We start from the raw sequence: 18,491 nt of genomic DNA, 5'->3' as shown, positions 1-18,491 counted from the left end.
TATATACTAATAATATTGTTTCCTAGACATAGTCCCATTGTTAAAAGATGGTTGCTAAAACAAATCACTGTTTTCTTCTTATTAATTTTAAATCTAAAAAATATTTTTCAAAAGAAAAATATGAGAGAATAAGAATTGACTAAAAGTCTCATTAGCTTACTGCAGTCTCCAAGAGTTTCTTAATCCACAGAGATCCAGCCAATCAGAGATTCGATGCCAGAAACCGTTACCTCACTCAGAAACGGAGAAATCCACGGAAATCATCTTTCTGAGCGTGTTGTATAATTATACACAGAGGGCCACAGATCGCTCAAAATTTCCACGACTTTCTCTGGTCATCAGTTCAATCTGGCTCTTGCCCGGGCTAACCTAACACAACCTCCACTCTGGCCCACAGGGCCACACACTCAGGCTTTGAACAAAGGCCAGGAGCGCGGTTGGCTTGCCGACCCTAATCCGACTGATTACCAGGCCATTACAAAAGTAAGTCTTATCTGTGGTTTTATACTTTAATTAAATTGAATCTCCAGAGCGTGTCAGAGTGATGCATAGAATGCATTTATTTATCTTTGCATCAGCTCGAAGGGATTGTTGCAAAAAATAGCCTATGAATAATTTGACTATGGCATGCATGCTGATTCACTTGTGTGGTACAGTTCTTCTAGAACTGCTGTGTGCTGGGACTTGTGAAGAGGCTAGAGCAAAGGTTGCTCTTTCCTTGGAATGGTGTGCTTTCCTAGACTAGAAAAGACCTTTCCAGGTACTCTGGATGCTGATGTTGCACACTTCTGAGCCATGTGGACTCGGCACATTGCCCATGTGTTGCACAATGTTCATGGATGATGCTAGAAGGTGTGGCAATAGACATGGATAGAGCATTTTTGATGGTTTGTGTGCACAAATGGAAACTGTTGAGCAAGGAAGACAAGATGGTGTCTTTGTGAAGAGGCTTTGATCTTTCAATCAGCTGGCAATGAAAGGGCTGGTACTTTGGGAAGACAAATTCTATAGTTCTAATACTCTACGTCCCCTCCCTCCCTGCAAAATGAAGGCTCCACTGGTCAAATGAAATCAAACTGAATATAACCGATGCAGGGCTCTCCGAAGGGCTTGTGGGAAATGTTTCTAAGCCGTGCTTTGGTTTCAAGGTAACTCTCAGATCTGTGGTATGAACTAGCCTGTTAAGGTTACTAGCTTTGTAGATGAGTTACCACTTCCGGTCCCTTAGCTGTCATCATCAACAGCAGTGCTGACCAAGCTGGCCTCCTCTTCCCTCTTCAGAGACTTTTTCTACTTCTGCCCACAAGAACGAGAGTACCTGGGCTTTCTTCAACTTTCCTGGCAATTATAACCCACTCTTTGCTCTCTTTGAATGCATGTGTGTGCATGCACACACACATACACATAAACACATATGTGTTCCTATAGAGACCTGAGATCAACTTTTGGTATCATTTCTCAATAGCCAGGCACCTTGGGTGTTTGGAGACATGACCTCTCTTTGGCCTGGTGCTCACTGATTAGGCAAGGCTGTTGGTCAGTGAGCCCCAGCGATGAGCCTGTTTATTTCCCTAGACAGATGACAAGCAGGCGCTGCCAAGCCTACCTCCTTTTATGTGGGCTCAAACTCAGAACCTCATGTTTGCAAGCAAGCACGTCTCCCATCAAACGATCTCCAGCCCTCTTTTGCTTTCTCAACTTGAGTTTCCTTCTCACAGTCTCTGAATGCAGGCCTGGCTAAGGGCCACACCGCACTTTTGCTCCAACATGTTGACCTCTGCTGCTTGATGGTTAAACCTCAACGTACTGACAATCCCAAATTTCACTCTACAGTCCAGATTTTTCTGTGTAGTCAAGGGTGAACTTGACCTGGCATTTCTACCTCCACCTCCCAGGCGCTAAGATTATGGGCCTGCACCACCAAGCTTGTCTTTATGGGTGGTGGTGGTGATTGCATTCAGCGGAAGCTAGGCAAGCAATCTACCAATTTAGACCGACTTTGTCCCCAGAACCTTTCAATTTTTAGATGTTTCCTCTTATCCAGTCCTCTGCTTCTTAGTGACTCCACCATATCCATCCAATAACCAAAGCAAACATCCACCACTCTTGTCATGGTGACACCTACATGGAAGCAGCATTTTTTTAAAAAATAAACTAATCTCAGAAATGACATGCCTGGAATGTCTCTGGCATTCTGATTCTTAGAAGAGAGTCGTTGTGTCCAGCTTCCACTCAAGGAGAGGGGGTTACACCAGGGTCACTGTGAGGGTTACTGATCACATTCTATTACTTTGAGGGCAAGAGTGCCGGGGAGTATTCTCATCCTTCATTGTTCTCTGCCTGGCCAAGAACATCTCACACACGGCCACACAGCCTGATGGATGCAGTTGTTCCTGTTGCTTTTGGATTGCACTACTGGCTGAGGGCCTAGCCGTGATTTGCTGTCCTGAGTTGGATTGCACAGCTGTAAGCCACAGTCAGAACATGTAAACAGTGCTGACGGCTGGGAGTAAATTGAGAAAGAAAGAAAGAAAGAAAGAAAGAAAGAAAGAAAGAAAGAAAGAAAGAAAGAAAGAAAGAAAGGAGAAGTCAAACTCATTGCTGGGGTGTTCCTTTTGAGGACGATGTCGCTCAGGTTTTTATCATTGCTTTCCTCAAGGATTTCCAGTCATAGCTGTTTTTGTTTGGAGACAAGGTCTCACCATACAGCCCACACTGATCGTGAACTCGTAAGCGAAAGGGATCCTGCCGCTTCATCTTCTGAGTATCCAGGATTGCAATCACTTCTCTCCTGCCTGATGCCTAATCACTTAAGGAACGTGTTATCTCCAGTGTGGAGCACCCCAGCTAGGGAGAAGCAGGAGGAGGGCAGTGGGAGGCGATGGGGAGGGCTTTGCTGCTCTGGTAGGGACTCAGAGGGGCAGTTTCCTGATCCCCTGCTCAGTTTGTCCATAACATCTGAGGAATTTCTAGTTAAGATCTAGGACTCAAGGAGGCAAAAGAAATGAGGATGCAGAACAGATGCTTATAGGATACTCAGGGACCAGACAGCAGCTGGGTTATAGAAGGAACTAGGCAACATAATTGCTTAGCACTGCCCTTCTGACTCCAAATGACAAAGGCTGGGGAAAGTCCAAATCATTCTTTTCCTATATATGGGATAGGCCCAGAATTCCAGCCTTGTATTTTTTTCCCCTGAGAAGCTAGATAAGCAGCAATTTCCTTTGATTTCTACCAAAAGCACAGATTTCAAGTGTTCACTACCGACTTCCCGGGCTTCCTTTCTCTCCCATCGAGAGAATCTCCAACAGTCATGCACGCAAACTGTGAGACACAGTTCTGGGCGTTTCATGTAGCTGCACTCCCTACATGAACCTTTGCAGAAAACTTCGTGTTTAAACCATAACACTGGTATAGAGATATACTGAGAGGGAGCCCCCTAGGTTGATGCTCTGGTGAACAGACAACCAGTTCATGAGGCCTTAAACCCAGGAAGAGAGCGGCGAGGAAGGCATGAATTCAGCCTTCCACATGTAAAGCAACAGGACTTAGACTGAAAATAGAGCACAGACATCGGCGCTGGGCACCACGCTCAGCATGAAAACTTTGGAAGCTGAGGAGAAAATAATGACACATATTAAAGTCAGAGATTAAGCAATTTCCAGGGTTCGGGGGTTATGATGAATTTGTTATTGGGCATGCTGATATTACGGAGACCTAGGGCCAAATCCTCATGTTCCTTTAGGCGTCTTCAATATTGCGCTAATTAAATTAAGACATATTCTTTGTACTGTAGAAATCTAGACTCAAGTCTGAGAAACTGCTGCCCCAGACTATCCATACCAGCTTCCTACTTTCTTTAATAATTTATTTATTTTTAGTTTATTTGCCTTGGTGTTTTGCCTGCATGGATCTCTGTGTAAGGGTGTCAGATCTTGGAGTTGCATAGCTGGGAATTGAACCTGGGACCTCTGGAAGAACAGTCAGTGCTCTTAACCCCTGAGCCATCTCTCCAGCCCCATCACTTTCATATAAGAATTAGGGCAAAGGGGAAATAAACATTGGCATGATCTTGCTTAGGGATCCAGAGAGCTGTGTGAGAGCCATCTAATAGTCTCCTGAGAAGTACTCTAACATTGGGAAAACATGTTATAGAGACCAACTTAAGCCGTATCAACTTGAACATTCATATTTATATTTTTGTGCATGCATGCACATGTGTATTCATGTTTATGGAGTGCATAGATTGTGCACATGTGTACAATTGCATTTGGAAACTAGGGGACCATCTGAGGTGCCACCCCCAAAACACCATCTACCTCCTCTGAGACAGTTCTCTTATTGGGCTAGAGCTCATCACTTGGGCTAGGCTGTCTGGATAGCTGTCCTAGTGACTGTTGTGTTGCTGTGAAGAGACAGCATAAACCAAGGAAACTCATAGAAGAAAGCATTTAATTGGGGGCATTGCTAATGGCTTCACAGGGTTAGTTCATGATCACCATGGTGGGGAGAGCAGTGATCAGCAGGCAGGCGTGATCCTGTTCCACAGCTGGAACGTAGAGGGGAGGGAGAGAGACAGAGACATAGAGAGACAGAGACAGAGGAAGAAGGGAGGGCGGGGAGAAGGAAGAGAGAGAAGGAGAAAGAACCTGCAAGTCTGCAAAGGTCACCCTGAGTGACACACCACCCCCAACAAGGCCACATCTCCTAAACCTTCCTAATCCTTAAATCCAATCATTCTTATATACCAGTCTATGGGGACCAACCTCATTCAGATCACACATCTACCTGGCTCCCCCTTGCCAGTGTTAGATCACAGACTTATGGAACCACGCATAGGTTTTGCTATGGGTGTGGGGGATGAAATTTAGGTTCTCATGCTTTCCAGGCAAGCGCTTTACTGACTGAGCTATGACCTCACATACCTCAACTTGAAAAATTTTGAATTCACTGGCAACTTGAATGTATTAAGCACACGATCATGAAACATGCTCTTGACTAGTATACAGTACATGCTGTCATTGACCTCCCCAAGGGCAGGAGGCACAGTGTCCCAGCTCTTCTCCTACAGTTAAGTGAATGGGATCTTGGAACTAGGTCCGGCATCAAGTCATGTTAGTCTCAGAAGGATTTTAGTGCAATGATTTGAGTTGAAAGCTAAGTGGAGACAGGACCTATAAATGGCATTCTGTTTTAATGAGTTGGGAGAGAAGGGAAAAATTGTTTCTGGTCCCCTCTGATCTCACTGCTAATTTAGTTTAAAAATCTTATAAAGATTAATTTAAGATTGCAGATCAACAGCTGGTTTTCACTGGCCTGCAGACGGCCAGATGTGCAACGCCTTTAAGGACAGATTTGGAGGCACGGGTGTAGGGGTTGTGCGGCTATAGATGCTGTCTACTGCCAAAATGGTTAGAAAACAAAACATCATTTCTGAGTGTGTCTTAAGTGGTGAATAGCAATGCCAAGGACTTACCACTGGGGAAAACCAAGAACTAGATTCTGTGTGGGGGAAGCTTTAGGAAGAGAACAAAGCCAACAATGAGAGCATCAAGAAAAGCAGGAAGGCACCTGCGCAAAGAGGCTGGAAGAGCCTCAAGCAACAACAACAGAGATAGCCGATAGTGTTACATACAGAGGGAACTCGGGCGATGTACACACGGAGTATTTATTAGCGAGTTATCTCGTTTCTATTTGACTTTTGGCAAACACATTTTGCTAGACATGATACTAAAACTTGACCTAGGAGCTGGGGATGTGGTAGGTTGCTTGCCTAGCATGCACAAAGCCCCGGGTTCAATCCCCATCACCACATAAACCGGGTGGCACGTGCCTGGGATCTCAGCATTCAGGAAGGAGATTCATTAGGTCCAGCTCTTTAAGGCGGTCTTTGATTGCATAGTGAGTTTACAGACAGCCTGGGATATACGAGACCCTGCTTTAAACAAACAAAACTTTGTGTTGTCAAATGTATTCATTCTTATATATTTTTTAAATATTTAAAGTCTCATAGAGGAGACTTTCCCAATAAGATCGCATTTTCGTTTTTGTGCCCCTGTGGTGATTTGAAAGGAAATGGCCCCCAAGGGAGTGGTGCTATTAGGAGGTATGGTATTGTTGAAGCAAGTAGGGCCTCATTGGAGAAAGTGTGTCACTGCAGGGGTGGACGTTGAGGTCCCCTTTGCTCCAGCTTCCCTCAGTGTGACACTCATTTCACTTTTCGTTGGCTGCAAGATGTACAACTCCCAGCTACCTTCCTTCCCAGCACCATGTCTGCCTGCACTGTGCCCCGTTCCTAGCCACCATGGACTCCTCCATGATGATAATGGACCGAACCTTTGAAACTGTAAGGTCGCCACTCCAATTAAATGTTTTCATTTATAGAAGTTCCTGTGGTCATGGTGTCTCTTTGGAGAAACAGAAACATTAACTAAGACCTCCCCTCCCCGACACGAGTCTCTTCTAGTACTTCTGGTCTGGAATTTCACTTTGGTGGGATTAATAAGTTTCAGATGTATTATTTCTGGATGGTTTGTCACTTCAGCTAATAATCTAGGGTTTCCCACTAACTTCAAATTCATCTCCTGATTTATTCAGTCCTCTTGAGCTCTTTACTGACGGTTGGGTCCACTTGGCAGAGAAAACCTGCCATGCAGGGCTCTGCTTTCTCAAACATGTAAGATTGGTCTGTTATGACTTATTCAGTTCTCGATTGACAATACGCTTCTTTAGTTCAGAAACATATCCTGGAATTTGACTGTGTTTACCCAGACGGTGAACTACACTGGCTCCGGAATGGGAGTTCTGACACAGTCACCGACAGCCGCTCTTCTTCACATGCTATACTAAGAACTGGCCGAGGCATTGAAGTACAAAGTAAATCCAACTTCAGGTGACATTCGGAGTGTCTAGACCTCCGGCTCTGAGAAAAATCATAAGAACTAAGTCTACAAATAATAGGTTAGGATAAAACTGAGCTCTGAGGCAGAGGCAAATGTATTCCTCCTTTGGTGAAGAAAGCAAACAAACTTTAAAAATTGTCCATAGCTTGCATACTTGCCCAACATTTTAGGGTCTAATAAAGATAACTGGGTCCCTTGAAATGTCACAATCTAATGGTCATCTCTACAAATAAATACATATGAAGACACTAAATAAACTCAACAGGATGTGTGTGTGTGTGCGAGAGAGAGAGAGAGAGAGAGAGAGAGAGAGAGAGAGAGAGAGATAGAGAGAGAGAGAGAGAGAAACAATAATAATTAAAGAGAAGAGGTCCTGAATTTGAGAGGGAGTGAGAAGGGCAGCGGATGAACTGGAGTGAGCTAAGTGTGGGGTGGAAATAATACTGACATATGAAATTCTCTAACAACAACAACAACAACAACAATAATTATAATAAAGTATTAAAATCTTATAAAGTTCCAGGTGTGGTGACGCACTCCTTTAATTCCAGCACTTGAGAGGGAGAGGCAGGCAGTTTTTTGTGAGTTCTAAGCCTGGTCTACAAAGTGAGTTCCAGAATAGCCATAGCTTTATAGTGAGACCATGTTTCACAGAAAAAAAAAAACACAACCAGGCGATGGTGGCGCATTCTTTTAATCTCAGCACTCTGGAGGCAGAGGCAGGTGAATCTCTGTGAGTTCAAGGCCAGCCTGGTCTGCAAAAGATGGTTCTAGGACAGGTTCCAAACCTACGGTGAAACTCTGCCTTGAAATACCAAAACAAGCAAACAAGCAAACAAAAAAAAACAAAACAAAAACAAACAAAACCCCCAAAACCAAACCAAATAAACAAACAAAACAAAAAACCAATCAAACAAACAAAAAATTTTAAAAACATACAATATAATTATACTTTAGCTAAGTTACATAGTTAAATAATATATTCATAAATTAAAATATTTAAGTGCCTGTGTTGTGTATAACATCATATTAGAAAAAATAATTTTTTTCTCAAAAGAAGCTGAGAACTGCTTATGATTTATGAAGAGGTTCATGTGTAGTGATGATGACTTTTGAAATATATTACTTCATATCATGTGTCAGCATTTTGAGAGTTCTTGAATTAGTGTTTCTAAGTGCTATTAATTTTGGTATTTGTACTCTTAATTGTCTTTTGCAGTTTTTTTTCTTATTTTCTTTTTTTATTAAGAATTTTTTAGTACACTCTTTTCTCTTAACATAGCTATCCCTGTTCCCCTCTCCCACCTCTCTGGCTCCACCCTCTTCTCCACCCACCACCTCATCCACTCCTCAGAAAGAGTAAGGCTTCCCAAGGAGAGTCAACAAAGCCTGACACTGCACTTTGAGGAAAGACCAAAGCCTTCCTCCCTATATCTAGGCTGAGCAAGGTATCTCTCCAAAGAGAATATGTTCCTAGATGTCAGAGCAAGCACTAGGGAAAAATCTTGGTCCCACTGCCAGTGTTCCCACAGACTGCCCAAGCCTCACAACTGTCCACCACAGTCAGTGAACCTACTTAGGTCCTATGCAGATTTCCCTGCTATCAGTCCAGAGTCAGTGAGCTCTCACTAGCTCAGGTCAGCTGTTTCTGTGGGTATCACCATCATGGTCTTGACCCCTTTGCTCATATTATCTCTTCTCCCTCTCTTAATTGGTCTCCCATAGCTTGGCCCAGTGCTTTGCTGGAGACCTCTCTATCTGCTTCCATCAGTTGTTGGTTGAAGGTTCTAGGATGACAATTAAGGTAGTCATCAATCTGATTATAGAGGAAGGTCAGTTTAGGTGTCCTCTCCACCGTAGCTTAGAGTCTTAACTGGGGTCATCCTTGTGGCTTCTTGGGAATTTCCCTCCTGAAACTGAGAAACTTCTGTAAGGCAAAGGACACAATCACTAAGATAAAATGGCAGCCTACTGAATGGGAAAAGATCTCCACTAACCCCACATCAGACAGAGGTCTGATCTCCAAAACATATAAAGAACTCAAGAAACTAGACATCAAATTACCAAATGATCCAACAACAAAAAAATGGGGTACAGATCTAAACAGAGAATTCTCAACAGAAAAAAAATGAAAAAAATAAAAATGACCAAAAGACACTTATGCAATTGCTTAACATCCTTAGCCACCAGGGAAATGCAAAACAAAATGACTCTGAGATACCATCTTACACCCGTCAGAATGAATAAGATCAAAACCATCAAGGATAGCTTATGCTGGAGAGGATGTGGAGTCAAGGGAGCACTCCTCCATTGCTGGTGAGAATGCAAGGTTGCAGCCACTTTGGAAATCAGTATGGTGGATTCTCAGAAAATTGCAAATCAGTCTTCCTCAGGACCTAGCAATACCACTATTGGGCATATAACCAAAGGATGCATAGTCCTCAACTATGTTCATAGCAGCATTATTTGTCATAGACAGAACCTGGAAACAACCTAAACTCCCCTCAACTGAGGAATGGATAAAAAAAAATGTGGCGCATTTGCAAAATGGGGTCATTCTGTGCTTTGTAGAAGAGAACGGAGTGCTCCAGCAAATTCTCAGTTACTGGAAAGGTTTATGGAGAATGGAATATAGCTAAGGTCTTTAATCATGGAAAAAGCCACAATCAGCACTGAAGGCAGCCGTATAATCTTCCTCTCACTACTCTGTGAGTGTTGAAATCAATGGGCAAACACGATGAACAGATTCATGAGCTAAAGACTCATGTTCCAGGATCCATAGATGCAGGGTCTGTCCTCACAAGCTCTTGTAGGAAATCACGATTATTTGTCTCCACTGATACCTAGAATAACCTTGAGGAAGGTAATTTTGAAGATGTTGGGTTCTGAGACTTTTCCTTTCACTGGACACTCGGAAGCAGAAGGGAGAATTTGCTTAGATAAACACCCTGTGCCTCATTCCTGTGACATTCAGGAGCAGAACTCCATCTGCCGAGGAGGCTACCGCATTAGATTCTAGAAGGAAGTCACTAGGACCAGGAGCCTGACAGACCTCATCATGAGCCTGTGCACACAAGGCAGTACCATCTACGTCTGACTAGAGGTTGCCAAGTTGTTTATGTCAGTCTGTAGAGAGGTCTGTAAGTCAGCCACAGACGGCAAACCTCGTCCAGGATGATGTGGATAACGCTTTCCAGCCCGAGTCTCCTTTCAGCATCACCGGGTAGCCATATTTAACAGTTCTGAGATAGTAACAGTGCACAATAGTAACTGAGTTCAACTGAACGTGTTAAAGAAGGTAAAATTACCTTTGATCAGTGTAGTATCTAGGCCGGCTGAGCTAGCCAATGCCAATTAAAACATGAGGTCTGTGTGTGCGCTACAGATGGAGTGAAAAGTTAATCCTCAAAAGTCAAATCTGCACTGGAAGCTGACCTCTAATAGGGAGAATCATTTTTTTCCAGGGACAAAGCCCTGGCAGGTTGTCCAATCCCAGTTCCAAGTGACCAGCCCTAAACACATGTACATACAAGCAACACTGAAAGAGCTCAGTAAGATCTATGTTATATATGAATATATTGTAATACTATAGTAAATATAGATTATTAGTAATATACTGATGTATAATTATACATAAAATAGTATATAATGTGTGTATAGCTAATACTTAAAGAAGAAGTCATGAATTTGAGAGGGAGTGGAGGAGATGTGGGAGGAGCTGGAGGCAGGGGGAGGAAGGGATAGAAATGATATAAAAATACACTATTAATATATGAAATTCTCAAACGTTTAAACGAAAAAATAAATTTACCTCTATTGTTTAGTGATTATAAGAATCTTGGCACAGTTTATAATCTTTAAAGCCTTAACTTTTGCAAATGCAAAATAGATACTGTTGCATATGTTGTTACATGCATTGTTGCAATGGATAGAGAGTAACTTTGATTAATTTAGGAAAAAAATAATTTATTGAAAGGCTATTGGTTAGCTGATGGCATGCGAAGAAACCCAAGAAAGCCGCCCAGGAATGAAGGTCAGCTGGTGTCTAGCACAATGGCCAAGATGTCCTAAGAGGGATAGCTGACTCAGGGTGACACAGCTCGGTTACTGAGCACAGGGCACAGACTCTGTCATACTGGACACTGGATACTGTAGGAGGTCCTGCCAAGATTGTGTTCTGCTTATCACTGTCTCTGGAATGGATCCCCACTTTCCCTTCTCTCATGATCCAGATTCCAAGTCCCTGAAAGGTAGCTGACCACCCGAGTTCAGGTAACCTATCTGTACCCTGCCATCGTGGGTGAGAGGAGCCGGTATTTGCTTGTCTTGGCATCTGTGGCGAGCAGATAGCAGACTTCTACCAGAACACACGTAAATATAAATAGAGATTCAAGTACAGGATTTCAGAAAGATTTCACTGTCAAAGACAATGATATCCGCGCAATGATTTGTTTCCCCCATGATCACTGCCTGGTCATAGAATGGCATTTTTTAAAAAAAATATACTTAAAAAGCCCTGTAGGGTATCCGTGAGCATCTGAATAGCTCTTGGAGGAGATGACCTCAAGGGAGATGAACCTGCAGGAATAAGAACATCACAGTTCTATAATATTTAGGTGATGAGAACAGTGCCCTTCTGGTAGGTGGAGCAGAGGTCTCTTTGTTCAGAGCTGTGCAGCGTGAATTCTAATTGGTCTTAATAATAAAAATCCAGAGTCAGATATCAGGGTAAATGCTGAAAGATCAGAGAGACAAAGGAGAAAGTCACACCAACCTCTTACCTCGCCAACTTCTCAGGCGAAAAGGGGCCAAGCTCCTGTCTCTACCCTGCTTTATCACTTCCTCTCTCTCAGCATAACCAGAGGTTATTTCCTCTTTCCAGGTTCTGGGGTTAAAGGTGTGTGCCCCCATTGCCTGGCCTCTATGGTTAACTAGTGCCTAGCCCCTCACTCTAATCTTCAGGCAAGCCGTATTTATTAGAGCACACACAAAATATCATCACAACACTGTCAAATCAGAAGTGAGACTCTCGGGCTCCTCCAACTCTACTTTCCTTGGGTTTTCAGATTCGTGTCTTTTTTAAAATTGATTTTACTGAGCTATACATTTTTCTCTTCTCCCCTCCCCGCCTCTCTCCTCTCCCTCAACCCTCTCCCATGGTCCTCATGCTCCCAATTTATTCAGGGAGATCTTGTCTTTTTCTACTTTCCATGTTGATTAGATCCATGTATGTCTCCCTTAGGGTCCTCATTGTTGTCTAGGTTCTCTGGGATTGTGAATTGTAGGCTGGTTTTCTTTGCCACTTATGAGTGAGTATATATTATATTTGTCTTTTTGGGTCTGGGTTACCTCACTCAATATGATGTTTTCTAGATCCATCCATTTGCCTGCCAATTTCAAAATGTCATTTTTTTCTGCTGTGTAGTACTCCATTGTGTAAGTGTACCACATTTTCCTTATCCATTCTTCAGTCGAGGGGCATTTAGGTTATTTCCAGGTTCTGGCTATGACAAACAATGCTGCCATGAACATAGTTGAGCACATGTCTTTTTGGTACGATTGAGCATCTTTTGGGTATATACCCAAAAGTATTATTGCTGGGTCTTGAGGAAGGTTGTTTCCTAATTTTCTCCATTTTTACAAGATCCTGCCTAAGACGTCCCTACAATGAATGTTTGACAATTTATGTTTTCAACCAATTTCTTCCTCCAGCGCTGCTAACATTCTCCACTCCTTCATTCTCTTCTGGAGGTACTTAGATTCATGCAGGACTTCATTTCCTCACCCCTACTTTGTTTCCTTGTTCAACTGACAATATGTTTCCTGTATATGAATGAGGAACAGTTTTGACTTACAGGCACATTGCAGAAAAAGCCAGTCAGGCTAATTCACACACATAACACCTCACCAAGACACCAGTGTTGAGGCAGCCAGCACATTAAAGATACATCGGCAGTTTTAAAATGGTGAGTTACATAAAGTGTGGTTAGCGCACAGAGAAATAGATCGTGAGAACTCACCCTTCTAGACCAACAGAAAATGTGTACCTTTTTACAAATCACATCTCCCCTCTCCCCATCTTTCCGCTGATAAACCCCTTCTCCTCCCTATTTCTCCAAGACTGACTTATTCATAGTCCACATATAAGAGAAATCCCACAGTATTTATCCGTTTGTGCCTGGCTTAGATCACTTATTCCCATGCCGTCCAGGTTCACTCGTCGGGTGAATGGCAGAATCTTCTCTCAAGCCTGTGTAGCATTACCTGTGTTTGTAGAACACATTCTTGCTCCATTCCCACAATGGTGGACATTGTCTGTTTTGACTATTGTGAATCATATTGTAAAGGACATAGGCAAATACTTCTTGGACGTGCAAGTTATTTCAGTGTCTTTGGTTGTACCCGAGAAGGCAGGTTGTTTGATCATGTGCTAATTCTACGTTCAGGTTGTCAGGTAATTCCTGTTATATTTTTCAGTGGTTCTCTGATTTAAATTCCACCACCAACATGTGAGGGTTCTTTTTTTTTTTTTTTCTCCATATTCTTGCCAACACTTGTTATAAGTACTTGCTATCATTTGGGACGGGGACAGAGTGAACAGGGAAAGTGTGAGGCTAAGTTTTCACTATGTGCCTGCCTGTATCATATCATTTACTTTGTTTTGCTTTACATAGGATGTGGACAAACTACATTTTAGATTGTTTTACAAAGTGGAAGCTGGGGTGGGAGCTTTGCCTTCATTGCTATGGTTGTACAGATGTAACGGTTAATTTTCATTCTCATCTTGACCCGACTTGTAGTCACCTAGGAGACACACCCCTGGAAATGCCTGCAAAGGTGTGCCCAGAAAGGGTAAGCAAGAAGGGGAAAGCCACCCTGAACGTGGGTGGTATCACTTCATGGGCTGCAGCCTTGGACTAATTCAGAGGGGGAAAGAAGAAAGCAAGTTGTATAGCATCTTTCAGCTGTCCCTGCTTCCCGAGGATGGATGCAGTGTGACCAGGTGCCTCAAGCTTGGGTGGGCTCTATGAGAGTTCGTCCCCTTGCAGAAAAGCGGGACTTCCCTGCTATGGCGGGTTACACCTTAAACTTGAAGCTGGAGCAAGCCTTTTCTTCCTTAGGTTTCTGTTGTTGCTGCCGTCAGCTATTTATTTGTTCACAGCAATGAGAAAAGTCATGAAGGCAGCATGTTTTCCTGAACGTTACTTCAGCACCTTCTTAAGATTGGGTCTTACTGGAAAAGCTGGCGCATCCTGCTTTCACGTTTTGAGTAGGCGTGTTTTCATGCGCTCTCCCATGGGACTCAGAAGATGTCTGCCTTCTAGTCAGTGAGGGCTACTTGGGAACAGGGCAATATTAGCAGGTCTTCAAAATACGATACAGAATAATGAGAAGCATGGACCATAACAGATGAGGCTAGAGAGACAACCAGATACCAGTAAGTCCCCCTTCATCATGGCAGGCAGGCTTGCATGCAAGAAGTCTCTGCAGGCTTTGGGCTTAGGAGGGAATAGCTCATAATAAGATACCCAAGGGAAAAGGTACAAGAATCTAAGGACTGTAAGAAACAGGTTAGAGTCACATCGTATTACTACAAGGCGCACAGGGGAAGAAGCCAAGGGGTGTGGAGTGGGTGAAATCAGGAGCAGCTGGGCTGGGTTGGCTGGGAAATGGGGGGGTCGGGCAAGAGATGGAGAGGAGTCAAAATTAGTTCGATCCAGATTCCTCGTTTGAGTGCAGGAGAGGTGGTGAACCGAAGCCACATTAGGAACGCTGTAGCTCAGGGGGAACTATCGTGGCTGCAGATGGCATCTGGTATTGTCCTTCTGCCACTGTCTTAAAAGGGATTCTGCAGGGATTTTCTTTCCCTTGTTCCTCCAGCCCTCCACTTGCGTTACTGGCCTAAGTGGATCCGCCCCAGCTGGTCCCGTCCATCACCACAGTCAGGTCTGAAGATTCCTGATACGCTTAGAGCCTGTGGCACTGCAGACGCAAACAGTCGTTAGTGGACGGCCCTATTGTAACAAACCACGCGTTAAGATGTAAACCCCGGAGAACTGGCCTCAAGCGTCCAGAAGCAACCTTTACTCTGAGCCTGGATTAACCATGAGAGAGCTCGTCCACATTCCATTGTTACAGATTCTCTCCCTGGTCGCCTTCAGCGGGACCGAGAAACTTCCAAAAGGTTGGTCTGCACAGTCTAGCCCTAAAGGGCGCGTGAGCTTCGTGGTGACTGATTCACGCTGTGGTGTGTTTGGGTGATGGAGGGCTGGAACGTGTGGAGAAAGAGGAGAGCATTACACAGCATGGTTGGTTCTTCTCCGATGTTGGCTGTCTTCTAAGCTCTGCGATTACAAACAGCTTCATGTGTCCAGAGCCCTCCTTTCTAGGGAGAGGTTGCCAGGTAGACTGTGAATTATGGCGATCTGTTCTGTTTCTGTGTATGTCAAATGGTGGGGTGGTCTACACGGGTGATGAAAACCATTCCCTGCTGGGCTTGCCAAGAATATAATCCACCCCACTTCCAGATACCCAGAATGTTTTGCTCCTAAGCAAAAGCCATTTCTATTTTCGGTTTTAGCTTTCATCAAACTCTTAATGTGCATTTTAGTAGCTAGAAATCAGACCTAGGGAAAGACACACAGAAGGTGCCTCTGGAATAAAAGCCTCAGATTCTCCGTGCTTTTGCTACCGGTGTTGTGATTTGGGCTTGACGAGAGATTGCATTAGTTTTTTTTCTGGGCTTTGGAATGTACCGGAAATAACACCACCTAAGGGGGAAAGCAACTTAAGAAAGTGACAAACACCTGTTGCAGCAGTAAGGCCGTCCACTACACTGTGGTTTCTGGCTAGAGTATTATGAAAGTTAGAATCAGGAAAAGTGGAAAATACCTGATTTGCAAAAGCCGCCGGGTCTGCGCTGAAATCTTTCCAAAGTGGGGCACGAAGAAGCAGACTAAATGTCCTTCGATGGGGCTGTGTTAAGAGTCTCACAACAGAATTAGGAAGAGTGCTGGGCTGCTGTCAGGTGAATTATTTCCCATTTTGACCAGGTTGCCTAAACACTGAAAAAATTTTTCTTGAATAATCAGTGAAGGTGACGCTTGTGTGCGCATGGAAAACACATCTTCAGGTTTTGGAGTTCACCTACAGTTCGGGAGGCAAAAGATCAAGGATCCCTGATAAGTAACAGGCAACATTCGTTCCAAACAGTCTGATTACATGGATTTATTTTCTCATTTATTTACTTGTTTCTCTTTCTCCATCTTCTACTGTAAAATCATTTACATCACGATGGCCCTTTTAGGCACTTTTACATAAAAAAGAATCCAGACCTTTTAAAATAGCTAATAATAGCCAGAAGGACTTAACATTGGTTTTGGGTCATCCTAATACTTCCTGTTCAGATCACGGATGTCCGGTAGAACAGCACCTGACTGCTCGGACCTATGGCTCCTAATAGATCTTCTTTGTTTTAATCTAATCTATACCAAGTAGTTACCCATAAGTGAGGAGGATGCAGTTAAACCCTAGCTTGTAAAGAAGGCAGCTGCTTTAAAGTTCTAAATCAAACCTGAGTGCCCAAAACAATAACAATGAAACCCCACAAACACCTCTGTATTTGTATATGAACTTAGATTTTGGAGAAAAATGACTTTATTTTTAGGCCCCAGTCATCCTAAGCCTTCATTCAAATGCATATGATCATCTCTGTTATGCAAACTTCAGGATCATAGCACAGGGGAGCAATACTAAGTATTGCAGCTTTGAAAGAAAAGCACCAGAACATCCATCCAATCTGGTTTTTTTTTTTTTTCAGTGTATTTGCTAAAGATTTTAAGTTTTAAGCAATAGTTTTCTTTGCCTACTCTGTTTATTGGGAAAATAGATACTAGCACTAGGGTTCACATTGGCCTTGTCCCCAAACACCACCCTCAGCTGATTAGACATCCGTTCAATGTTCAAGATGACTTCTGAAAGCCAATAACGTCATGGACATGAAAGCTTTAGAATTTCATTGTTAAAATATGTGGTGTAGTTTGATAGAGAAGAGTCATTTGAATGAATTGTTCTTTTATTTACCATTGGAAAATGATGAAGCTATCTTGGCTAGACTTGCTCACGGCACTTCCGGCAGAGGAGAGTAGGGAACAGTCTGTTAGAGGGTTTGCTTGTCTAGACTGAAATCAAGGGACCTCCACAGTGATGTGTCACAAAAGAACAGTTCTGTTCAGTATAGTTGACAGGTTCAGAGCGAACGGACTTAAAACTGGGCTGTTCAAGGCGTGGATATTCAGAGGAATATTCGGAGGAATCCTGATTCCCTCTGCACCGTTTTCTTCATAAGATTATTTGGCTTTGTAGATTTATAATTTATTATTTTAGCTTTAAATTAATTGAAATGCCTAACATTCTGATGCTGAAAGAAGGTCATTATTTTCTAGGTCATTTCAACTAGTGACATTTTTTTTTTTTTAAATGAGTTTCATTTCCTCACCTCAAGTAGGAGACCTCTAGAAATCATCATGTATGAAAGCGGCCAAAGTTTGGCTGCATTTGCTCAGCCACAGTTTTAAGAGCATCCTCTGATTTATCAGGGTGTATTGAGCGTAAGGTGGGGTATTAAAAATTCCATAAGAGCACAAGATTCGCGTTGGTAGAACTGGAACGATTAAACACTCACAAGGATTTCCTCACAACACCCCACCTTCAAAACGACCCGTTTACAACCAAACCTTCAGGGTTGGATGTCTAAGTAATTTCTCTTTAGGTAAAGCGGAGAAGCCCTGTCTTTTAAACCACACGTGTGCAGGGACAGGATTCGCAGATTGCACTTATGAGTCAGTCAGGGTGACGCAGCTGTCATGCACGCCTTCCAGGACAGCGAGTCCTGGGCGAGTGTTTCACACTGACGCTCACTGTCGCTTACTAATTCTATGTGTGGGAAAACCAGTTGCTTTACATCATGGCTCTTGTGGGGGAAAAGGAAGAGAGGAAATTTCATAATCTCTCTAAAGGTGAAGTAGGACTTGAGGCCATGGAGGAGGGGTGAAGTGGCTGTCCCTGGACTGGTCCATTTGGGAAGATGACCGAAGAATACAGGCCCAGCAGAGCAGGCAGACAGCCTGGTAAGGCTGCAGACAGCAGCTTAAGAGTGAGTCTGACCTGGACAATTGTCTCCCTGTGTCCAGCAAGTGCTGTATGAACATGGGAGTAGTGAGGGCAGGTGTTCATAGTAACTTAGGATCAGCGCTTTTCAGGGGCCCCGCAGCTGAAGAACTCGAGGGCGCAGAAGCTGGGGTTCTGTGAAAAATACCAGCTACTAGAGGTCAGAAGATGAAGAATGTGAAGCAAGGATACTGAAGGCTTGAACAGGCGCCACAATTCATTTCCCCTTTCCTGTCCCTAGCATTTGCTGCAAATCTCTAAAGAAAGCATGGAGTCTATGCCTTGGTTTCCTTGTGGACATCCCCAGACTGGTCCATTGTGCAGTGTCACAATAAGAATGGTGGCTGTGAGAGTAATATGCAGCATGCTTTACTTGGGTCCTTACAGGAGGCAGCTTAACCCAACGGAACACCTCTAAGG

At 43.4% G+C, this 18,491-nt stretch overlaps 1 protein-coding gene across 1 annotated transcript in view; it reads left to right on the top strand.

Annotated features, from left to right (window-relative positions):
* The first annotated feature begins 14,618 nt into the window (after window positions 1–14,618).
* Musk (muscle associated receptor tyrosine kinase) overlaps window positions 14,619–18,491 on the top strand; it is an 86,178-nt gene continuing 82,305 nt past the window's right edge. The window contains exon 1 of the mRNA XM_085677114.2: window positions 14,619–15,087. Within this exon, the coding sequence (XP_085533240.2) occupies window positions 15,009–15,087 (79 nt within the window). The 5' untranslated portion in view covers window positions 14,619–15,008. The remainder of the gene's footprint in view (window positions 15,088–18,491) is intronic.

This window comes from Myodes glareolus, chromosome 16, assembly GCF_982192425.1.
Source record: "Myodes glareolus chromosome 16, mMyoGla1.1, whole genome shotgun sequence".
Taxonomy (NCBI): Eukaryota; Metazoa; Chordata; class Mammalia; order Rodentia; family Cricetidae; genus Myodes; species Myodes glareolus.
Note: the sequence above shows the minus strand (reverse complement) of the source record. Positions and strands in the feature narration are given on the sequence as shown.